The sequence below is a fragment of the Erinaceus europaeus genome, chromosome 11 (genome assembly GCF_950295315.1).
Source record: "Erinaceus europaeus chromosome 11, mEriEur2.1, whole genome shotgun sequence".
Taxonomy (NCBI): Eukaryota; Metazoa; Chordata; class Mammalia; order Eulipotyphla; family Erinaceidae; genus Erinaceus; species Erinaceus europaeus.
In genome coordinates this window covers 74018007-74043739 of record NC_080172.1, presented here as the reverse complement: position 1 = coordinate 74043739, position 25733 = coordinate 74018007, and the positions used below count along the sequence as shown (strand labels likewise).

General features: G+C 39.6%; 1 protein-coding gene across 4 annotated transcripts in view; it reads left to right on the top strand.

Moving 5' to 3' along the window:
* Window positions 1-25733, top strand: part of TGFBR3 (transforming growth factor beta receptor 3) — a 231647-nt gene that overhangs the window by 94565 nt on the left and 111349 nt on the right. For all 4 annotated transcript variants that reach the window (XM_060202065.1, XM_016188854.2, XM_060202064.1 and 1 more), the window contains one exon: window positions 8904-9088. In XM_060202065.1, coding sequence (XP_060058048.1) covers window positions 8969-9088 — 120 coding nt within the window. In that variant the 5' untranslated portion in view covers window positions 8904-8968. The remainder of the gene's footprint in view (window positions 1-8903; window positions 9089-25733) is intronic.

Here is a 25733-nt window from a genome sequence, read left to right as displayed (position 1 = left end):
TAAGAGTTCGCCACACCCACACAGGTGATGAGAACAGGGATGGTGGGGAAAGTATTTCTGGGAGAAACTTTGTATGTGGATTTATTGGGGAAAAGATTTACCCTGTTGATGGAGTTAAGTAAAACCAGTATATTAACCAAGAGTAAGCCCAGGTGTAAAAAAAAAAAAATCCCAAATAAGGTTGATCTGAATAAGAGAAATGTTTACATATGTTTCACAGAAAAAGAATCATTCCAGTGCTGATCTAACAGATCTATTTCATTAGTGACCCAGAGAGGTTTCGTTTTACTGCTTTACTTATTACTTCCATGTTGTGGCCCAAGATGGCTTCCTAAGTCTACTCATTTTATCTGTAAAGCTCCAAAAATGAATACAAGATTGAAGAATATATCTCCTCTCCCTAAATTAGAAAGTTCCTGAAATTATACCAAAGTAAAAGACTCAGGGGTGGGTAGGAGGGAGGGTTTAGGTCCTGGAACATGATGGCAGAGGAGAACCTGGGTGGGGGTGTATTGTTATGTAGAAAACTGGGAAATATTATGCATGTATAAACTATTGTATTTACTGTTGACTGTAAAACATTAATCCCTCAATAGAGAAATTAAAAAAAGGAAAGTTCCTGAAAATTGCATATATCACCTCTGGCTATATATTAGTAGTCAGAAATTGGTCATGTGGATTTGCTTAGTTGCATGCAATAACTAGAACTTGTAGCATGATGTTGAAAAGAGGGCACCCAGTTAAGTGCACATTTTATCATGTACAGGGACCTAGATTCAAGCCCTCAGTTCCCACCTGCAAAGGGAGAGAGCATCATGAGTGGTAAAATAAGTGCTGCAGGTGTCTCTCTGTCTCTCTCCCTCTCTATCTCTTTCTCACCTCTCAATTTCTATTTGCCATATCAAATAAAGAATTTTTTAAAAAAAGGAAAAAATGGCTGCTAGGAGCAGTGAATTTGCTGTGCAGGGGGTTCCGAGCCTCAGTAATAACCCTGGTGACAATAAAATATAAAAATGAAAATAAAGAAGAAGGAGGAGGAAGAGGAGAAGGACGAGGAGGAGGAGGAGGCATTGAGAGGCTGGGTGGCAGCACACTTGGTTGAACATACTTGTTACAATGTGCAAGGACCCAGGTTCAAGCCCCCAGTCTCCACCTGCTAGGTGAAAGCTTTGTGAGTGGTGAAGCAGGGCTGCAGGTGTCTTTCTGTCTCTCTTCCTCCTCTATCACCCCCTTCCATCTCAATTTCTGGCTGTTTCTATCCAGTAAATAAATAAATAAAGATAAAACAATCAACTAAAAATTAAAAAGAAAAAAGAAAAAGAGGGCAGTGAAAGGAAAAAGATTTACCTTGTTTTTCTAATGTTTTCTAACCAGAAAACTTCAGAAAACTGGTTTCTTATCAGAAAGTATGATGTTGCTTGTAATTTTTTTTTGTATGTGTGTTATCCAGTTGACAGAGCTCTGGAATCTGTTTTAAGTTTACTGAGATTTTTAGAAATCATGAAAGACTTGGGTTTTGTCAAATGGTTTTTTGTATCTATTTGTATAATAATGTGGGTTTTTTTTTTTTTCCCGTAGCTAGTTGATGTAATGGATTCATTAACTGATTTTTGAATAATGAGCCAGTTTTGCATACCTGCAATAAATCCCACTTGAATTGGATATATAATAATTATATATTGCTTGATATTTTTTCTGTGTATAGACCTGAGGTCTTATGCATATGTGATTTCACAGTTCCTGGGCCACCTTTTCATTTTAGAAAAAGAGAAAGTGAGAGTGAGAGAGAGAGGGAGGAAGGGAAAAATAGAGTAGAGGAGGGGAGGGGACGGGAGAGGCCACTGCACTAGAGCTTTCCCAGGTGTCATGGCATTTCTCATGTAGTGCTGACACTCAAACCCGAGTGCATGACAAGACATGCACCTACCTAGCAGCCATCTCTCTCTCTTTTTTTAAAGACTTATTTTTTTAATTATCTTTATTTATTGGATAGAGACAGCTAGAAATTGACAAGGTAGGGAGAGATAGAAAGGGAGAGAGATAGAGAGACATCTGTAGTCCTGCTTCACCACTCACAAAGCTTTCCCCTGAAGGTGGGGACTGGGGGCTTGAAGCATGGTCATTGTACATTGTAACATGTGCTCAACCAGGTGTGCCACCACCTGACTCTGGAACCATCTGTTTGGTTCCTGTTGTTGGATTTTTATTTACCAATAGTTTGTTGTAAATTATACTTGTTTGTAGTTTTTTTCTAATGTCTTTTTTCTGGTTTTGGTATTAAGGTAATTCTGGTTTTATAGAATGGGCTCCACAGTTTCTTTATCTTCTGAAAGAGATTGTCAAGTATGAGTATTCTTTCCTCCTTAGATACTTAGTAGAATTCATCATTAAACCCATCTAGGCCTAACCAATGTTTTATGGAACAAGTCAGCAAGCAGAGATGTAGACCCTAGAAGCAGGTTCCAGTCTGACATGTTGGTAACTAACTGTGGCTACCTGGAGCAGTTACTTAAGTAGAGTTTTTTTTTTTTTTTTTAATTTTCTTTTAAAATGAAAATAGCACCTTCTTACAGTACTGTTGGAAGGATATAGAGCACTTAGCACTGACCAGTCCACTGTGGGGCCATTGTGTATAGTTGTGTTCTGGTTTTGTTTTGGAGTGAAAAAATTTCAACCTCAGAAACCAAAGAAATTCTCTAGTGGATCTAGTAGTTAGGGGCACTTTACTATACTGAATGTTTAAATCTTGGTCTCTTGATCCTACTACGTTTCCATAAAGAGCAGTTACCCCACCGTTTGATCAGTATGAGTGTCCTATGCAGTCATTTCTTATTTCTTTGACCAGAACTGATTTGTTTGATTCAGGGCTACAGCTGTACACCGTAAAGTCAGGAATCTGCTCTGGCAGGACAAGGAACATAGACTTTAAGGTGAGGAGAGCTATTCCTTTTGGTTTCCTCCCTCTCTTCATAAAATCCTATCCTCTGATTTATTCCTAGTGAATATTTGCTCCCAATCTATTGTGGAGTAGGACTGGGTGGTGGCTTAAGGAAGACCCTGATAGGTGAGGGTGGCATTGTAAGGCAGAGGGAAAGTCACGCAGGTTACAGATCTTTCTATTGACATGTTTAGGGTGGAGCTACATTCTAGTTGAAGCTTTTGCATGTGAACACCACAAATGAAACTGATCTGAATTTTTATTTGTTTTAAATTTATAACTATGTAAATTTTCTACAGAAGATTAGGAAACATTCAGAAGGGTTTCCCATTGTGGGTAGCTAGCTATCATCCTTGTTTGTTCCCAGAATTGTGTAGGCACAGGACACTATCTCTGAATCTCTGAGGTTTAAAGTATACCAGACACCCCACAGTGGCTGGTGGGGGTAGCCAGGCAGAGCACCTGCTCATACTGTTTTTTCTATGTGGGGGAGGAAGGAACTTCAAGAAATCAGTACAATCTGGCTTTGCTACATCTTAATCATCACCTCTCATTCTCAGAAAGCAACTGGGCATGATAACAATACAGAGAGTAATGGTGATTATTTGAGAAGGTACATACTTCATTCAAACCAGATAGCTATTATCAGCCTTGATTATTTCTGTGAGTTTTGAAATAGACTTGGCACACCAAGAAGGGTGTCTGCTTATGGACTAGTAGCAGGGGTGCAGGTGTGTTTGCATTTTTAGACCAGAGCTGTAGTCCTATAAATTATCTTTTATCATGTAAATGACAGGAAGAACTAATTGGAGTACATTCAGGTCTTTTTTTTTTTTTTCAGATTCTGTTGGAAAGGTTGTGGTTGTGGTTGAGTGGCTATTCTAAGTTTAAGTCCCAGTCTCTACAGCTGTCAAAGGGGACAGCACTGAGTTTATAGAGGTGTTTGAGGGTTAAGTTGGACAGCTTCCTCCTTCTTCCTGGATATTCCTTTATTTACTTATTTATTTATTTATTTATTTACTTACTTACTTACTTACTTACTTATTACCAGACCACTGATCAGCTCTGGCTTATGGTGGTGCAGGGGAGTGAACCTGGGACTTTGGAGCCTGAGGCATGAGAGTCTCTTTGAATGACCATTATACTATCTACCCCTGCCCGCACATTCTGTATCAATACAGCCAATGTGACATGAGACTGAAATGTCATAGGTCCCTATCTTATATCACTGTAGGATATAAGTCCCCCATATTATTTCTTTAGAGCCAAATCAAAATCCTCAAAATAATCAGAGGGAACATTATTTTAAAACTCAGTGATTCACTTAACAGAGATATTCTGAGTAAAGGCCAGACACTGTGTTGGATGTTGAGATGAAAAAGAAGAGTACCCCATAGACTTTTCAGAAAGCTCACATTGGACTGGCAGAGATGCAGTGTAGAAGAAGAAAGCAGAAATGGACAGAGAAATAGGTAGAGGAAGGGTACTTGCTTCAACTTCAAATGTTTGTTGGGGGGTGGTGGAGTGGAAGAGAAATTTAGGTAAAACAATTAAGCTTTAATACAGATGAGAAGTTGACAAAATATGGCAGATCTAAGTTCCTGAGAACCATTGGTGTTGCTGGAGTCAGGGTATGGGTGAGGCTGAGATTAGAAAGATTTTAGGTGCAGAAGGTGGGAGTTCTGACTTTTATAATTGCTTCTCCACTGGACATGAATGTTGGCAGGTTGAAACATATTTCCAGCTTGTTTCTATCTTTTCCTAGTGGGGTAGGACTCCGGAGAGGTGAGATTCCAAGATACATTGTTGAGGTCATCTGCCCAGGAAGGCATCTGCAACTTGGTGGCTGAAAGCCAATACGATAAAAAACAGAACAAAATGTTTAATAGACAAGAACCAAAAAGTAGGAATAGAATAGATGAAAATAGGGACCTTGGGGTGGAAAGAAGCTAGGATGTCTATTTTAGGTATATTCCTTGGGGTCCATGTCTGGAGAGTTCCATAAAAGGGTTTATGATGATGTTCCTGATGGGAGTTACCAGTGATGATAGAGAGAGTGATCTATCTATTAGAGGTCTAGGTCCATATCATCTATAGGGGAGTCCCAGGATTCCCTAGGACCCCAGGTGATTGAATGTCATGGTAGTGACCAAAAAGACCATCACTAAGTGAGCCAGTCTCTTGCCCTTTTCCAACTTTGTAGTCCCTTCTTTATCTGATGAGTTTAGACTTTCTTCTAATTGTTAAAGCATTGAGTGTCATTTGTTGTATCCAAACCAGTATTAGGTTTATGGGGTTTGGCCTCAAGTTAGGGAGGAAAGAGACCTAGGAGTTTAGTAGGGTCTAAATTAACCTCAGGCTTTTCAGAATTTGCTTGTTTGATTATTCTAATAAAGGTTGTCATAGGGACAATGATTGTCCTATGTGATATATATGATATATATATATATTTTGCCAGTTTATCTCTTGACCAGTTGTATACAGTGTTTTTTCTAAAGATTATCAAGGGGTGACAATAATGTTGATGTTCTGTCAGAAGATTAGGAGATGGAAGGATATATTTTACTTTCTTTTGAAAGTTAGTTGAGTAGATAGAGTTATAGAGGGAAGTGAAGTAGGGGGTAGGAGAGGAGAGTGTCTAGACCTAAGTAATAAATACTTGATTAGAAAATAGGGAGTTGCAGCGGGTTAAGTGCAGGTGGTGCAAAGTGCAAGGACTGGCATAAGGATCTCAGTTCGAGCCTCCGGCTCCCCATTGGCAGGGGAGAGTCATTTCACAGGCAGTGAAGCAGGTCTGCAGGTGTCTATCTTTCCCTCCCCCTCTTTGTCTTCCTCTCCTCTCCATTTATCTCTGTCCTATCTAACAATGACGACAGAAATAACAACAACAATAATAACTACAACAACAATGAAGAATAACAAGGGTAACAACAGGGAAAATAAATAAATAGAAAAAAAGAAAATTTATGGCACCTTCTTTAGGTCATTTTACTATGTTGCCTAGCTTATTAGGTCTAAACTAATCACAGAGGACTATTAAGCACATTTACTTTAAGGTTGTCCTAATGGATGCATGCATATATGCACCCAGTCCAGTAGGCCTTAGTCATATCTAGGATCTGTAACTTTGTTAGAAAACACACCATCTTAAATGGAACTAGGTTGTCTTATGTGTTAAGAAAGGCCTCACCAGATTAAAGGGGTTAGGAAGCTGACATCTCAGGCTTGGTGTCTCTGGAGTTAATCCATAGGAAAAAGTCAGTAGTAGCATAGCATGGTATGGTGGCATTGGTAGCGCTGATTTAGTGAAGTCGACAGAAGCAGTACAACAGGGTAAGGAATCAGGAGGAGAGACATCAAGAAATAAGAGCAAAGTCCCAGAAGTTCCAGAACTAGGAGAAATGGATTTTTATTTTATTTATTTATTTTTTTAATTATTTTTTTCCTTTATTGGGGGATTAATGTTTTACAACCAACAGTAAATACAATAGTTTGTACATGCATAACATTTCTTAGTTTTCCACATAACAATATAACCCCTACTAGGTTCTCTGCCATCCTTTTCTAGGACCTGTACTCCCCCCCAACCCCCACCCCAAAGACTTTTACTTTGGTGCAATACACCAACTCCAGTCCAGGTTCTGTTTAGTGAGAAACATTTTAAAGAGAATGTGGAAGGATCCTTGTAGTCTTAAGAGTTTGTTTTTTTTTTAAATAATTATTACTGTAACCAAGCTAGTTGGAAGCTTGTTTTCCTTTGAAAATCCCTTGGTTAGAATCTACCATAAAGGGACCAGGTGGTGGCACACCTGGTTAAGCACACACATTATAGTGCACAAGTACCCGGGTTCAAGTCTCTGGTCCTCACCTGCAGGGGGGAAGCTTTATGAGTGGTAAAGTAGGGCTGCAGATTTCTCTCTGTCTCTTCTTCTCTAAATCTCCCCCTTCTTCTCAATTTCTCTCTGTGTCCAATAATAAATAAATAAATAAATATTTAAAAAAGAATTTACTGTAACATACTTGACCTCACTGTGCTTTTTGTCATTTAAGGATATCTGCTAATAACAGTATCTTAGATACAGACAGGACCAAATGATTCTGATCTGGCCTAAGGTTGCCAGTAACTGAGGTATTTTTAAAAAAATATATATTTTAGAACTGCTTAAACACCAAGTCCACTCAGACTTTAGTCTTTAGATGAACAGTTCACCAAGGCCTCAACACACTTACAGAGATGGGAGGGACAGGTGTGTGTGTGTTTCGAATAACCTGATGCATTTAGAATAATTAGGCTTATGTGGAAGGTGACTTGAAATGCTCAAGGTTTCTGGTAGGAAGATCTGTAACTATCTAGGGATAGAAACAAGGAAGGCTGCAGAAAGTGAAAATGGAGAGGAATGGATGGATTTAAGTTCCAGTTCATTAGAGGAAGAGAAAATAAGTTAGCAAGAACCAAGCATGACCAGAGTTTGGTTATTCGTGTTGAATCTCTGCTCATATCCTACCTTTTCGGGGTTCCTCCCCTGACTTTTGGCTGGAAGCCTTTGCTGAACAACTCTGACCCCAATTACTCCTGCTCACTAGATCTTGATTTATGTTGTTCTTAAATTTGTTTTATTCTTGCTAAGAAGAGGAAGCACAGGGGCTGGTTGGAGGCACACCAGGTTAAGCGCACATAGTACAAAGCACAAGGATCCTAGTTCCAGCCCCCCCCCCCCCCAGTACAAGGATCCAAGCAGTGAAGCAGGTCTGCAGGTGTCTCACTGTTTCTCTCCCTACATCCCTACATCCCCTCCTCCTCTCAGTTCCTCTCTGTCCTATCGAATGAATGAATGAATGAATGAATGAAAGAAAGAAAGAAAGAAAGAAAGAAAGAAAGAAAGAAAGAAAGAAAAATGGCCTCCAGGAGCAGTGGATTTATAGTGCAGGAACTGAGTCCCAGCAGTAACCCTGGAGGCAAACCAAAAAAAAGGAAGGAAGGAAGCACTTAAAAGATAGACTGAATCATCTGTTTTGAGGGGGTACAATTTTAGGTATTTAATATTTATAGATACTATTACTGGGGCCTTGGGTAATTTATTCCATTCATCTATGGTTTTATTCTAAGAGAGGAAGAATTGGACACAGATGTCAAATGGGAGATTTCCTTCATTTAGAAGAATACATGTGTGACTTGTGTGTCTAGAAGGGAATTTAAGTAATCAACTACATATCAGAATTATCCAAAAGGGATTTAAGAGATCTGAGAATAGACTAGTTTTCCCTTCCTCCCCCCTTCCCAGATCAAAATAGAGAGACAGGAGATGGGGGGGGGGAGAAGAAGGAGGAGGAAACTACAGTACTGAAGCTTCCTCCAATGTGGCAGGGGTCAGGCTTGAACCTGGGTCACATACATGAGAGACTTACTTTTTGATAGGAAGTTCTGGATCAACGCCACCTAAGAAGTCTTCTCTGGTGGGTTGGCAATGGCTGGATCATTCAGAATATCTCCTTCCTCCCTCCCTCCCTTCCTTCCTCCCTCCCTCCCTTCCTTCCTTCCTTCCTTCCATCTTTCCTTCCTTCCATCTTTCCTTCCTTCCTTCCTTCCTTCCTTCCTCCCTCCCTTCCTTCTTTCCTTCTTCCCTTCCTTCCTTCCTTCCCTCCTTCCCTCCTTCCCTCCTTCCCTCCCTCTCTCTCTCTCTTTTTCTTTCTTTGAATTTTTTTTTTTTAATTATCATTATTTATTGGATAGAGACAGCCAGAAATCGAGAGGGAAGGAAGTGATGAGAGGGACAGAGGCAGAGAGACACCTGCAACACTGCTTCACCACTCACAAAGTTTTCTCCCTGCAGGTGGGGACCTGGGGCTTAACCCGGGTCCCTGCACATTGTAACGTGCGCTCAACCAGGTGCGCCTCAAAATACCCTCTTTGACGAACAATTCATTGCTCTTTCTGAGTGGTTTGTGTTTGTGAATTCCTCTACAGGTCCAGAGCCTGACACACAGTGTGAACTGTTGCCCGTCAATGCTTCCCATCCGGTCCAGGCCTTGATGGAGTGCTTCACTGTTTTGTCTGGCTGTGCCAGCAGAGGCACGACGGGGCTGCCACAGGAGGTGCACATCCTGAATCTCCGCGCTGCTAACCAGGAGCCCAGTCAGCTGCAGAGAGAGGTAGGCACAGTTACCAGCTTTCTACTCACTGCCCACTGGGCTAGTCAAGACACTTTGAATAAAGAGATCTTTTCTTCTTCCACTCTGGATTTGATAAGGGTGCTCATGTATAAACATTAATGGGGAGGAGGATAGCATATATGCAAGAGAGGATTGCCAATAATGGATTTTTCTCTGGCAAAGACAAGTTTTGAACTTGTCCTTCTAGAAGTTGCTCAGCATCTCAGCTATCCTCATTCCCTGGAAGCCCCCCCTACCTAATCTGTTTATTTGAGAAAAAAAATAGATTCTTTAGAATATCATCCTTTTTATTATTTGTTTTAATGATATTTTATTTTATTTTATTTATTCCCTTTTGTTGCCCTTGTTGTTTTATTGTTGCAGTTATTATTGTTGTCGTCGTTGTTGGATAAGACAGAGAGAAATGGAGAGAGGAAGGGAAGACAGAGAGGGGGAGAGAAAGACAGACACCTGCAGACCTGCTTCACCGCCTGTGAAACGACTCCCCTGCAGGTGGGGAGCCGGGGTTCGAACCGGGATCCTTATGCCGGTCCTTGTGCTTTGCGCCACCTGCGCTTAACCCGCTGCACTACAGCCCGACTCCCCTTTTAATGATTTTTATTTATTTGATGGAGACAGCCATACATTGAGAGGAAGGTGGAGATAGAGAGGGAGAGAGACAGAGAGATACCTGTAGCCCTGCTTCTCTACTCATAAAGGTTCCCCCCTTCAAGTGGGGACCAGGGGCTTGAACCTGGGTCCTTGTGCACTGTAATGTGTGCACTTAGCTAGGCACACCACCCCCTTGCCCCTGAATGTCATCTTTTAAACATGGTTGTGGGTATCTGGGGTTGGGGGAGGTTCTCTTTGTTGCCAATTATAAAATGTCTTGCTGGGGGACTAGCACCATCATATCACAGAGGAACTTTCATACCTGAGGCACCAAAGGCCCCATGGTCAGTCTCTGGCATTGCCATAAGCTGGAGCCAAGCAGGACTCTGATAAAACAAATAAACAACAACAATAAAACAAACAAAAACAACAACCAAAAACCCAAGCCAAAGTCAACCAAACAAAAACACCCCGGTACTGTCTTTCCCATCTCCTTCTGTTGCTGACTCCTGGGTCTCTTTCCCATGGTGTCTGGTTTGTCTGAATCTAAGTGGAACTGGGGTTCAGGGCCCTAACACTTCCATATCATTTCTTGCTCTGTCTTTCCTTTTTCTTGTGAATCCATTGCTCTTACAGGATGAATCAGGAGAAATGGGAGCATTGTATTAAAACTGGCAATACTCTGTACTGTGTGAAAAGGTCTAAAGGTAGCTACTTAACCTTATTCAGATATTTGCTATTGCTGTTCTTACTTCTTTCCCTCCTCCTCTCTTCCTTATTCTCTTCCCCTTCCTCCTTTTTCTCTTCTTTCTTATCCTCCTCTTCCTTCACCTTCCCCACTTCTTCTTCCCCCTTCCTCTTCCTCTTCTTCCTCTTCTTTCCTTCCAATTTGTGAGCCTTTCCTACCCCCATCCCCTTTTCTTCCTCTTTATCCTCAGGCTGCTTCTTGAAGATGGTGGCAATTGTAATGAGTCAAGCTGATGATGATTCAATATTTACTTAACTTTGCTAGATCAAGTACTCAAACATTTACCTCAATGTCCTGTTGTTATCCTTTGTTTATAGGTGACATTCCTTGTAGAGATAACTCACTTGCCCATCACCTTAAGAGAGACAAATTGCTTTGTCTTTCATGTGGGTCATAAATAGCCTTGATTGTGGATAAAGTCCTCATACTTCTTTTCAGATAAAAGTTGTCATAATTTGTTTTTAAGCTTCTGTATGTCACAATTTTATCACTCAGGTCTTTCCTCTTTAGGCAGAGAGAAACTGCAAGAAATCCTTCTTACAGAAAGTGCAAGGAAAATTAATTCTGGGCACAGTTTATCTTTCTTCTGGTCAAGAAAGTTAGTTTTCTGAACCATATGTTTATGAATCTCAACCATTATGTCTTCGCAAATGGGGTAAGAATAGGAGAGGTGAAGTGTCCAGAAGGAAAAGCAAACTGATTTTAATCTCTCTGAAGTGTGTAGAGTTGGCTCATTTCAAAGACAAATCATCTAACCTTTCCAGCTACATTGGAAATTATTGTTAATCCTTTTGGTTGGTTGCCACTATTGCTGCAACACATATTTTAAGTCATATTTCTTTATCCCAGTAATGTGTCTTTAATTCTTAACTTATGGAGGAGGATTTGTGGTGGGAGGGGAGCAAGGAGAGGAGGAAATGTAGTTCCTATGAAGTGTTGCTGAGTCCAGCAGTTCTTCAGCAGCAGTAATTACTCATTTTATATATGCTTTTCTCAAAGGAACTGAGAAAGTCCAAACTATTAATACAGAAGCAGCACAGCAGAAAATTCTGGATGTTGAATTGTGTGGTTCTAGTGTTGACTCTGAAAATATATTCAAGTAAGACTATTGAAGACAAACAAACAGACAAACAAAAAACATTTCAAGGAATGACAGCCAAGCTCTCCTACACTTGTTTTTACTATGTTAGATCAAACTATACATGTACTGTATTAAAAAAATACTTCATGGCTTTTCTGACAACCCACGAGTTCAATCCTATTTGAAAATAAGATGCTGGGGGTAGGTGATCTTTGGAAATTTCATCCGATTCTGAGTGGCTTTCATAGAGTAGACCTCACTGTGTGTTATGCATACAGAGTACATGTAGAGGATGACATAGCAGTTGTATTGTGACAGAATGAAAGTTTGTTTATGGATGGTAAGATGGGGTGGATAAATATTAAATCTTGCTTACTTTATTTATATATGACTGCAGAAATAGATTACTGCAGCTGTGCAAATAGTTTTTTAAACATCATTTGAGCCTTTTGACTCAGTAACTCTACTACTAAGTATCCAACCAGGAGAAATGAACATATATATCCATGAAAACCTTGTTCGCAAGTATCCACAGCAGCATTATTTTTTACATTAGAAGCCAGTAATAGTGCGGTGTGTATTTGAAAGTTGCTGAGAGTAAATTGAAAAGACCTCATCATAAGAAAAACATTGCAAATGTAACTAGACTTATGGTGTCGATCATTTCACAATGCAAATATCAAATTGTGTTCTGTACCTAAAACTAAAATAGTGATATGCATTAATAAAGAGGAAATAACCTGAATATTCAGCCTTTGGTGTGTGGATAAATATGCAAGCAACATAGTCATAAAACAGACTTATTTATGCTGCAGCTTAAATAGTTCTTGGAAACATTATGCAAAACGAAAGAAGACAACCACGAAAGACTTAATATTGTATGTTTCTGATAAATAAAATTGTCCAGTATAGACAGATTTATAGAGGTAAATTAGTGTTGTGTAGATCTGGTGGGTGAAAGGGGGGAAATGTGTGTTTACTACTTGCTAATGGCTGCAGGCTTCCTTTTGGGAGAGATAGAAATGCTCTAAAATTAAATTGTGACAATGGCCACACAATCCTTTGAATATATAGAAAGCCATTGAATTGTACTTTAAGTGGATATATACTGTGGCATATGAATTTCATTTTACTAAAACAATTTTAAAAAACAATAATTATTCTATTTAGTTCATCAAGTTTATCTTAGATGTACACAAGTCTTCCCTCACCTCTGGATAAGTATATTATAAGATCTCCAGTGGGTGCCTGAAACTACAGATTAAAAACTCTAATATTTACTATGTTTACCCACATATGCATATTTATGATAAATTTTAATTTATAAATCAGGCACAGGAAGAGATTAACAGCAACAATAATATAGCACAATTACAATAAAATGCTATGATAGTAGTTATGTGAATGTGGGGTCTCTCTCCCCCCTTCCCTCTTTCTCTCTATCAATATCTTACTACTTCATGCCTGAAACACCAGAGGTCTCAGGTTTAATCTCTGGTACCATCATAAACCAGAGTGGAGCAAGGCTGTGGTGAAAAATGAAAAAAGTATATACCTTATTGTAGTTTGTCTTTTAGGTCCAGTGTTGACTTTGGAAAATTGAAGCCAAAGGAAATACCACTGTAGATAAGGACACCAGCTCTGTTCAAAATTTACACACACACACACACACACACACACACTCTCTCTCTCTCTCTCTCTCTCTCTCTCCCTCTCCCTTCTCCAAACTGAACTCATTATTTTCAGTGAATAACTTGCTATTATATGATTTGTGATAAAGTTCATAGCATATCTGTTCTTGGGGTAAATGTGAGAAGATCAAACGCAATTTTTGTACATGACTTAGTCAAATATTAAAGGCACATCGTTTTCAAAACAATGACTTTCACTGTTGATTAGTCAGCAAAAAGAATGTCACACTGATTCTAAGTCATAATTAACTTTGATGCTGATGACCTTGGAGTTATTTTTCATGGTGTCCTCCTTGAATGTGAATATTTTCTTTTGACTTGCTGTTGCTGCAAGATTAGCATTCTATTATAAACCATCTTTAACATTTTACTAAGTTCCTCCTCCGAGACATTTAAGGTTTAACTAAAGTAAAGAGAGACAGCTGCTTTTCCTGTTTGGAAGAGGCGACAAAGCCCACACCTGGATGTAATAACAGCATAAGGTTAACAAGATTTGGGGAAGCAGTTACACGTAAATTAGATAAACAGTCTTATAAACCAGCTGAGTATATGTATAGAAACACACTTGTTACAGTAATTGAATACCAAGCCCTCTTGTAACAAAGAACTGTTTTACCATTGGCTTCCCTGCTGGGTTCTCATCAGGAGGGCACAGATCTGTAGTGTAGTAGAGACCACACCTCTCATTTGTAATCATTGGTTTTGGAAAAAGCAGCCTTAGAAGGAACAGGAAACTGGAAAAAGACTCTGGCAACCAAAGAGGACAGATGAGGGTAAACAAGCACAGAAGATCAGCTTTGTCTTTTAAGAATAAGCAGGGTGGTGGCAGAGTTTTCATCCTGCAAAAACTAGCTCATGTGCCCTTTGACTTCAAAGTAAAATACATTCCTCCCCTTCCTTAGAGTTTGATTCCTTGAGGGTATTTCCTGATTCCTGAGAAAGGTTATATCACCACCACAGGATTTATTTACAGTAGCATACTTTCATTAGTTATTGGAATGGCAACAATTTTATGTCCTATCATCTAAGTAATTTTTACTCATGATCTGCTTTTATGTGGCCGTGTGCCTTTTCAACTTCCAATCTGTCTAATTGCTTGCTTATTGTGAAAAACTGCAGAGGATAAGCCCCTAGTTAGTCATTGTATAAGCATATAAAATATTTAGACATCTAAATGTATATATTTGCTTGACTTTAAAGGAGTGACTGTTTAAAGTGATTGGCTGTAGGGATGGAGTGAAGCTCTGATGGTTACACTGTCATAAGAAAAGGGGCTGGATTTAATATCTGTCAGAAAACTAAGAAGCCTCTATGCTTTTTATGTATTTAATTTTTCTCTTTTTCATTCAAAAAAGTTTTTTTTTTCCCCCTGATGGGCTTACAATTATACACACACCAGCCTTGTAAACAGAAAAGCAAAATGTGGGCAAAAGAAAAAAAAAAGTGTAGTTTGTTAGTTGTACAAGTTAATGTGGTTGTTATGATTGAGTTTGAAATTTGGCTCCAAGCTTCTTGGCAGTCAGGGCCAAATGGGATGTGTGGTTAATCTTACACATGTGGCTCCAAGTCACTTTTACTTTGTAGCTTCTCTAAGTACTGTGGTATAAAGTTGTCCCTTTTCTGATTCTTTTTGAGGATAAGAAAGGCTACAGTTGGGAGAAAGAGAAGGGAGTAAACACATCTAAAATTCTAGCTGTTCAGCTTGCCTTTTAAAAAATATTAATTTATTTTAATGAGAGAGATACAGAGAGGAGAGAGACAGAGACACATACATACATACATAATACATACAGACAGACCAAAAACATTGCTCACCTCTGTATCTGGGGTGCTGGGGATTGAACCGGAAACCTCAGAACCTCAGACATGAGTCTTTGTACTTAACCATTATGCTGTCTGCCCAGCCTAACCTCTTAACTGCTTCACCTGTTGACTAGTAACAGAACCGACAATGGTTAAGTGTAAAGGGGCTTGCTGTTGGCCTCCACCTACTTGGCATTTGCATGAACTCTGTGGGTCCTCACTACAGTGTGAGAGGAGGTAGAACATAGCCCTCTTCAAAAAACAGTTTATATGACCCTTCAGTCCACGCTTTTCCCGTACTTCCAGTCTTTTTCCACTTTGCTTTTTAGCTCTTACCCTTGATTAGCCATGAAGCATGCCAATTAGTTATAGTTTATTCTATCTTTTAACTGAACCAGAAGGTCTCCTACTCACTTTTGAGTTTTACTCATAGTTTTGTGATAGCTCTTTCTAGTAGTTAGAGTCCCTTTCCATTTCATTCCATATCTTTGGGGGGTAGTAGAAAGGCTGATCTGAATGTGGCAATGACTCTCCTAGCTAGAACAGTGTCACATCAAGTATCAGTAATTATAAAAATTGGATCTGAATTTAGGGCCCTTGTACTTTATGTGATCACTGATTCCCATACTAAATGGTATCCTCCCATGTGTTATTATAGTTGGTCATCCCACCTCCTTTGCTTAAGGCTTCCAGTTTCCTTTAAAAACATAACTCACTTGTTTTTACTTGTAAACCATGACTTCTTGTAACCAAACTTGCATGAATTATGTGCTAAATGTGGTGGGAATACACTAAGAGCCTTTTCCCCACTATGAACAAAATACAGGAGCTTCAGAAGGTGTGCTTTGCTATTTGCTTTGACAGCTTTTTTGCTTATGTAGAAGAATCTGGAAGTTTGGGAATTAACTATTTTAGAGATCCCTACTGCATACCCACTTACCTATCACCTATCAGTCTATAGTCTTTCCTGACCTGCTCACACAGTATTAGGAACTGGACAACTTCTTTTTCCTCCTCCAGACTGAACAGACCAGTGGGATGGGGTTGGAGTGGTGGTGGCAGGAATGGTTTTGTGTATTATCTTCACCCACCACAACTAAAAGAACTACTGAATAATATAAAATTTAAAGACTTTCCAAATGTACATCTATAAGAGCGAAAATAGCACATGAATACTGTTGGGTTGTCAGAAAAGTCATGACACATTTTTTGCATAGAAAAATACATCATTACTTTTCTGACAACTCAATAGTTATTAGCTATTGATACATTCCTTCTCTTTCAGGGACACTTTCCTCCCTCTGCTGCTGTTCATGAATAATTTCCCAATTATCGTTCTGTGTATTTGCAGAAAATGAAACAAAACAATACAAACTCAGAGCTATTTTAGAGATCTTACTTGTAGTGGTGCTAAGCAAATCTCAATATACTGCCTTCCCCCACACCCATACAGATACTACATATTAGTGAAACTCAGTTACCAAATAAATACCTACTATGTATAAACATCATCTGGTGTTTAAATTGGAAGTTGTTTTAATAATCACCCCAGCCTGACAATTAAGATTACTTCTGAACGAGGTGCCTGCTTTGTCATCTGTGCAGCCCATGTTCAAGCCTGGCACCTATCAACTGGGGGAAACTTCAGTACTGTGGTATCACCATCATCATCATCAATGATTTGGGAGGTGGGACAGTGGACTAAATGTTGGACTGTCGTCGTCATCATCATCATCATCATCATCATCATCATCATCATCATCATCATCATCATCTCCTCTTCCTTTCTCTTTCCCCCCTTTTCGCCTTCTCAGCATTCAGCAAATCACAACACAAGCTACATGAAGAAGATGCCTACCAAGCCACTGACTGGCCACATTGCTGAAATCAGGTCACTGATTACAGTAGCATTCATGAGCGATAAAGTCGCCCTAGTACAGCCCTGATCCTACCAAGAGGACCAAGTCTGGTTGGTCTCTGCCATTTCAACATGTGGTAATGCTGGGTTATATTTCATGCTCTTTGAGAGCTGACAGATTGATAAAGACTCTCTCTTCCATGGGCTGTAGAGGCAACTACTCAGACCACTTCTAAAATTTGTGCAATGGAAGTAGTTTCTAGTCAGGGTGGTGTTTGTTTTCATGGAGGTTAGGGTTATAATCTGACCCATACAATCATTGCCATGTTAACTTGTCTTGACCTTCAAAATTGTATAATTTCCTGAAAATTAGAGGATGTTTTTGTGAGCACCTTCTACACTTGAAAATGTGACTTTTTGTTCTTAGAACCTTTTCACAAGTATTTTAAAAGCCGTAATCAAAGTAAGGAACACCCCTACAAATCTGAGGTCCAGATGTACTGATTGGGCAAATGCCCAGTTTGTGGTTAAGCAGAGTATTCAAATATCCCTAAGTTATATTTTCTTGCTTATCTGCTATCTTGACATTTTGTTTGCATGAAAAAGGAAATTTACTGCTAATGTCTCTGATTTAAATACTCAAATTCCACAGAAATATTTATTATACTACCTTGATCATCCTCCCAATGTTCTCTAAATATTTCTGTTATTTCCATTTTCTCTCTCCCATGCCAATAAGAATTTATATGAACTTGGCCTTGCTGACCACCTCTTTGCACTGCTTTACTTCTCTTTCCCCAGCCCAGCTCACTTCTTGAAGTACTGGAATCTTGAAGGAGTGAACATGTCTTGCCATTCTCATCTTACTTTTGTCTTCTTTTTTAAAGTCTATTTTTAATTTATTTAATTTATTTATTATTGGATAGAGATAGAGAGAAATTGAGAGGGGAGAAAGAGATAAAGAGGGGAGAGGCAGAGAGACACCTGCAGCTCTACTTCACCACTCATGAAGCTTTTCCCCTGCAGGCGGGGACCAGAGACTTGAACCCATGTTCTTGTACACTGTAGTGTGTGCACTTAACTAGGTGCTCCACTGCCTGTCCTCTCCCTTCCTATTTTTCTTCTTTGTAGCCTGACTTCTATTCTCCTGAGCTTGTCTGAGGATTTACTGATTATGTCCTTTTTACTAGTTCCTCGAACCGGGATTCTTACACCGGCCCTTGCACTTTGCGCCATGTGCACTTAATGCGTTGCACTACTGCCTGACTCCCTGTAAGAACCTTTCTAAGCTGGTCATCTTCCCCAGCACTGGTTTATCAATCCAATGTCCCTGTCCTACCAATATCACCGCTACCATCTGTGTTTTGAACCACGTTTTATTGACATTTCAGCTAAAATTGCTCTTGAGTTTCTGTGTTCCACTTCATATAACCTGCAGCTTCCTTAACCAGTCCCCTAGAACTGGTTGGCACCTTCAACTTTAGGATCTGATTCCTTCAGTCTACTTTATGGGTCACTTTACAAAACCAGTGTTCTTCTAGTAATTCTCGCCAAATTCATTTATTTGTCTGGTTCCTTTGTAGATTCATTCAATGAATTGTTTATTGAAAACTTACTAGTGAGCTAGGTGGACACTACTAGATTTTTATATCATCTTTATGTCTTTAGCACTTACTGGAGTTGTAGGAGAAGATGTAATACAGAAGAATAACATGATCATTATTATTACAGAATTGACAGAATTTTACAGGAACCTAAGGGGATATTTTAAGAATCACCTCTCATAGATGGAAAAACACAACCAAAGAGTGGATTTTTTTTTTTTTTTTTTAAGGCAGGAACTAAGTCTTGAACCTCTTCTACACTGCCATATTTGACTTTGACATGGTCTGAAGATATTATTAAAAATGTCCACTGTAAGTCTTCTCAAACTACTCCCTTCTTCCACAGTGGACCTTTATTTGATTTGCATCTTATCCGTGGACTTGGTGTTTGGTTTCCTTGCTATAGTCAAGCAGGTATCCTCAATTTTGTATTACTGCTTTGCCTTGTTTTTCCTAATTAAATCTCATGCTATTGCAATTTACTCAAAATTTTCCAGTTTTCTCTCAGCATTTCCCCAGCCAGTTTCAGAGTTTTTGTAACATTTTTTTTTTTTTTTTTACCCTTAGCAGTTTTAGTCATCAGCTAGTAAACTAGTTAGTCCTTTCCCTCAGTGTAAAAGTTATAAATGGTTTTTGAGTCCTTGCTGCTCCCTTGGGTGGCTCATTTAATTTGAGCCAGGTTTGAAGTTGGGCCATTAACAATGATCTGTCCTCCTGATGTTGGGGGTGGGGGGGGGGTGACTTCCAGCCAATTCTTCATACTGCTGGATTCAATTAACCTTGATTCCACCAATTGAAAGGGGCCATCTTACTCTACCTTATAGTGTTAAATACCTAGTAATTTGATTTTTAACTTTTATTTATATTTTTTTGTTCAGAGCACTTTAAATATCCTTGCCTGTATAGTAATTTGTTCCTTGTTTAATGTGGCTTTTTCCTTTGTTTACTCTGGACTCAGTCTTTGTAGCTTGTTTTCTATGTCAGCTCAAAAGTTGCCGGTCATTGGATCTGGCAGCCTTTTCAAGCTTTACCCACCAGAACCCTACAGGAAGTTGTGTGTCGGCCAGAAGAGTCTGTTTACTTAGAGCATGGTGTCCAGCAGAAGCAGTCCATTTATGAGGGTCTGGCCTTAAAGGCACAGGAATCTGAATCTGTGTTTGGAAGACCTGCTGCTTTGGCTTCCTTTGCAGTCGTGTGCTCTATGCTTTCCTTTCTGGGAATTGCCAAGCCAGCTCAGCTAGGCTGTTGCTTAATTGAAATAGTCTTTTGCCTGAATTGTTTGGCCTTGTCTAAAAAGCTAAAATATCAATGTATAGGTATTAGATAAACCTTTAAACCCCCAAGAATGACTTTTAAAAAAGTTACCACCACTTCCTAGAATTCTGGTAGGATTTTGCAGAGTGTAAACCTGAATTAGAGTTCTGCAACTATGTTGAAAGGTTTTGGGCTGTTTTTCCCCCCTCTGCAATCATTTCACATTATCTGGGGCCTGGTCCAAGAGACTCTACAACAGTGCTCTTATATTTAGGACATTTTCTATCTAAACCACTGCATCCTTTGGTTGCATTTTTATATCCTTTGAGGGGAGAGTGGCAAACAGCAGCTATTGCAGGCATGGTTTGACGTCTTTTAAGGATATAGAGAACATATGAGATATTACTCTGATCCAAAAAAGAGCTAGCTATAGGGTCCAAGATCATTGCAATAGCTTAATTCTTGCTTGGATCCTAAATATCAGATCATGCACATAAAAGCTTAACTTCTGGTTGGCATCATGCTAGCAGCTGGAACCTGGTGGCTAAAAAGAGTGTTAACATACAAAGCCAAACAAATTGTTGAACAATCATGGACCTAAAGGCTGGAATAGTGCAGATGAAGTGTTGGGGGGGGGGGTGTCCTCCATTTTGTAGATAGCTAGTAGGCGTATTTTAGTTACATTTTAAAGGGCCTGTAGCTATACTAGTTTTTTTTTTTTTTCCTCTGAGCCTGAAATCTGATATGCAGGTGGATCCAAGTTATTGTCTGGGGAGGTGTTGTCATGGCTGGAAAAGGGACAGAAAGCTGGATCAGGGAAGAGAGTAGCTCCCTAAAATGGGGAATGGGTATACATATTGTTGACTGTAAACCCCATCGATTTGATTTGGTCTGGGGCCCATATTCAGCTTAGGAGCCTATGTGACCTCTGCATCCCTGTAGATCTGAGCTCACATTCTGTGGTCTTGAGTAGGAACATTCCAAGCTGTCCCAATATTGATCCATCTTTCTCAGGTGTAGCATAGACTATGTTGTCCATTCTCCCTTCGGAGGATGGGACATTCTCTACCATTGTTGATCCATGTTGAGGGCAAGGTCCTATGGGGTCCCCACAAAGGGGTCATTTTTTGTTGTTCCTGATAGAGATGACCTATAACTATGTCGAGGGATTTATTCAAGGTCTAGGCCCATCATGTCTGTTTGGGAATCTCAGGACTCCCCAGTTAGGGCCCCAGCTGAGGCCTGACTAAAGAGTCATCATTAAAGTATGCCAGTCTCTTGCCCTTATTCAGCTTTTGCAGTCCTTGCTTTGCTAAGGTTAGCTTTGGAGTGAGTGAGAGAAGTGTAATAAGAAATAGGTGAGGAGGGTATCTAAGTCTATTTAGATACTATTTCATTAGGAACTTGATGCCAACCAGACTTCCCTGGACAGACAACCCCACCAATATGTCCTGGAGCTCAGTTTCCCCAGAGCCCTACCCTACTAGGGAAAGAGAGAGGCAGGCTGGAGTATGGGTCAACCAGTCAACATCCATGTTCAGCGGGAACTTCCAGAGGGTTAAAGAGTAGGAAAGCTATCAGGGAGGGGATGGGATATGGAGAGCTGGTGATGGGAATTGTGTGGAGTTGTACCCCTCTTATCCTATGGTTTTGTTAATATCTCCTTTTTTAAATAAAAAAAAATTTTAAAATTTAATTTCAACTTGTTGATATATGTACATGTCCATCTTATTCTTTCAGAATTTGCTACAGCAAGCTGGTGATGTGGGTGTGTGCTTAGTACTGGACTTTCTATGGGGTAGAGGTACTTCTTAGCTGTTCATTCATTCATTCATTCATTCATTTAAATGAAAGCTACACTCATATATAGAGAAGTATCCCCACAAGTGTGACTTCACTTCTAGTAATGTGAATACATATGCAGGTGCCTTGGGAGACGAATACATAGATATGGTCTCTGTTGAAAGGATTGAGAAATGGAAGGTATGGGGCTGCTGGGTGGCAGCACATTGAGTTAATTAAGCTCACATTGTACCAAGGCAAAAACCCATGCGAGGATCCTGGTTAGAGCCCCCCCACCCATCCCACCTGCAGGGGTTTGCTTCACAAGTGCTGAAGCAGGTCTGCAGGTGTCTTTCTCTCCCTCTCTATCTTCCCTTTCTCTCTCAATTTCTCTCTGTCCTTTCTAACAACAATGGAAAAAAAAAAAAAAGGCTTCCAGGAGAAGTGGATTGATAATGTAGGCACTGAGCCTCAGCAGTAACCCTGGAGGTAAAAGGGGGTGGGAGAGGGGGAGAAGTGGAAGGTAGAGAGAAAGTAACATATCCCATTCCTCAGTGTTAGTTATGCTCCCTTTTGGGGGGGGGGCGGTGTGGAGTGGAGAGGGTTATTTTTTAATATTCTGGAGTTGGATATTTTGTAAAGTAAAAGTCTCATTGAGATTTTTACTTGTAAAGATTTACTTGTAAATAAGCAAATATAACTTGTAAAGGACACTGGCTTTCTTACAGGCACAGATTATTATAATAGTTAACAAACTTAAAATCAATACATGCTTTTCTCCTACTCTCAACCTCATGGAGATGAACTTGCCTTGAGAAATTCTTTCTTTGGGAGTCAGTCTTTTTTGAAGATGAAGGAGAAAGCTGAAGTCTAAGGGTACATCCGGACATAGAGATGCTTTGGTGTGAACCATATGGGCATTTAGGGTGTTTCCATTGCTTGCTATGCTGAATTTCATGTTTGGGGTTCTTCCAAAATCAAAAACAACCGACGAGCTTAATTTCTGATAATGAGTCATGCTTGGGCATTTTGCCTCCAGTCATGCAGACCCAGAGGACTTTGAAAAACCAATTACCCTCTTCTATATTCCGAACACCCCCCTCCCCCGCTCAGATTTTCATCTGGTGCTGTTGGCAGAGAGCTCCGCCTATTCCTTGCCATGAGTTCTTTTGCTGAGCCCAGCATCATTTAGGGGAGTGTAATGCTGGTTCTTGCTCTTTTTATGCTGTTAGTGCATGTGTTGCTATTTTTGTTTCCTCCTCTTATATATGTTGAAGATTCTACTCTGTTGTACCCTCTCTACTGCAGATTAATATGATAGTGAGAATCTCCATGGAGTGGTAATATTACCACTGGGAACAAGTGTTTCTTTGAAAATATTTTTAAAATTAATTTTTAATGTTGAGATTTAATTTTCAGTGTTTTAACTGGAAGCTGTTCAAGTATCCCAAAGCATAAAATCTTTCAAAGTCTGCTTCAAGTTAAGTTTATTTTTTTTAACTTAATTCTCCTTATATTTACATTAAAAAAAATCCCAAACAACAGTGTATTTCCAAATTGGAAAATGACTTATGTTTATTAGAGACCAATGTGATAGGGTCCCATGATTCTCTGAGGTATTTTTTTTATGTGTGTTGGAGCAGTGTACAAGGTTAATTTGTAGTCTCCACCCCCCTTTTTGGCCATGTGTTCATACATACATTTATTTCCTAACCATTTTCCCTGGCTCAATACTATTACTATGTATATACCCCACATGTGTTTCCTATTTTTTATGACTCACACTTATGGTACTCATAAAGATTTATCCTTTGTCTTGGCTCTGAGAAGTGAGCCTGCTTGCACATTTCCAGCAGAGATGTGGGCTGGGGATTTTTTAATTTTACATTTAATCTTGTAGGATAGGCCTCTCAGAGGCATAGTGCAGGAAGCATGACATAGTCAGCTGAAGGGACTGCTCCTCTTCCCTGAGGAAACAGTCAACTTAGTTTTCTGTGGAATTATTAATTGGTAATTTTTCCTCCCTTTGCTCATTTTAACTATTTCTCTGCTTGTGAGGGAGACCATCAAGGGGTGACTAGATGAAACCATTGCACCAGTTCTTTTCCCATTTGGTAACTGTGTTAGAGGGTTTGGTAGGAGGAGAGCTGGAGACGGTGAACTGACTAGTATCTGTATTACTTGTGGCATGAAGACACTCAGCATATCTACTTGAGTTCAGATGAACATTCAAATGCACAAGAGTGACACAGAACACAGGTGGCTTTGGTGTCTACTCAAAAGGACATAAGATGAGGCCCATGCGTGCAGCACAGTGGTGTGGTATTCCTATTTTTTTGAAGTCACATGTTCTCATCTACACATTGTTTAATACAGCCATCTGGAACCCTTCTGTTTGCTGGCTATCAAAGGCCAGATCTACACCTGTGTGTGTAAATGTGTGTGTGCACATATGTGCTAATCTCTTACAGGGCTAAGTGTCTTGGTTTAGAATAGCTCCTAGGAGAAAATAAATATCTGTGTTCTATAGGAATCATTTCCATGGCACCCACAAAGGCCATATTTAACTTCTCGAGATAATTTTTTTAGTCAAACATTTTGACTTTTATTGTAGTTGACACTGTTTTAAGTTACTAGGGTTACAGTGTTAAGAGTTAATAGAAGATAAATTTCTCATGTAAAAGAGGAGTAAGTAAGTCTTGGTAACTGTTTGCCCACACCTCTTGATTTTCTTCTTAATTGTATTCCTGACTCTGATGGGCCTAAATCGTGACTCCCAAAGATATGCCTACCACTGATTTCTCTAAATCATTGACTATTACTATATGAATCCTTATGGGAAAAAGTTTGCAGGTATGATTGAAGGGTTTTGAAGTGAGAACTTATTCTTGGGTTCCCTGGGTGGCCTCCAAATTCAGTCATCCAGGTCCTTATCAGACAGAGATTTGATTTAGAAGAGGAGAAGGCTATTTTACTGTGGACATAGAGGTTGTAGTCATGGGACCACATGTCGAGGAATACCAATTGCCATGAGAAGCTGGATAAATTAAGGAACAAATTTTCTTTCAGAGCCTCTGGAGGAGAAAGCACAGCTTGAATTTGACTCAGTAATTCTAATTTTTGATGTCTGTTCTCCAGAATGATGAGAGACTACATTTGTATTATTTTAAGCCATCAGTTTTAAGTAGTTTATTAGAGTAGTCATGGGAAACTACATCGCTCTCTGTCTCACATGAGTTTGGAGGATTATCTTGATTTCCATGCAGCCCTTCTGTCCCTATTGTGCTCACCATCTCTGTTAAGGACACTACCACCCAGTTATGAAGGCTAAAAACTTTGGCATGATTCATGACTTCCCATGTTTTCTCAGATATTATGATCAATCCTATTTATTTTACCAAAAAATTTATTCTGAATATGCCCACCTTTGACCATACTCACTCATCCTATATCACCCTACATCTTTTTGGTCTGAGACACCACTACATTTCAGGAGTGAACCACTAGGAACTTGGGTTCCTATATTGGAAGATGAGTAGTGTGATTTATTTAGTTTCTCTATACCTTATTTTCTTCATTTGGGATTGCTAATATGACAGTTAAATGGTTAGTATCAGACAAATGCTTAGAACAGTGCTCTGACTATAATACACACCCAATAAATGTTAATTACTGTCATTATTACCTAATAAAGTCTAGTTTCCACATAGCAACTACAATCCTCATTCATTTTATTTGGCTATTCATTTTTTTTTAATTGCCACCAGGGAATTAAAAATTCTGGGGGGCTCACTACAAGCACTATGAATCCACTGCTTCCCCCATGGCTATTTTTTCCTTTCCTCCCTACCTCCCTTGCGTCTCTCTTTCCTTTATTCTTTTCTTTTTTATTTGATAGGACAGAGAAATTGAGAAAGAGGGAAGACAGAGACACTTGCAGACCTGCTTTACCTCTCATGAAGTCCCCCCCATAGGTGGGGAGCAGAGGCTTAAACCCAGGTCCCTGCACATGGTAAATGGGTATCAAACAGGTGTGCCAACACCCGGCCATCTTAGTTATTTACTTTTAATGTAAGAATTTATTTTTTATGAGCTACAGAAGGTGGGAGGAAGGAGGATTGAGAAGCCAGACTACTGTGCAGTATTGGCAGAGTGAATCTTTGGCCTCCAGCTTACATACCTTTGCTCTAATGTTGAGCTATCTCTCCTGTA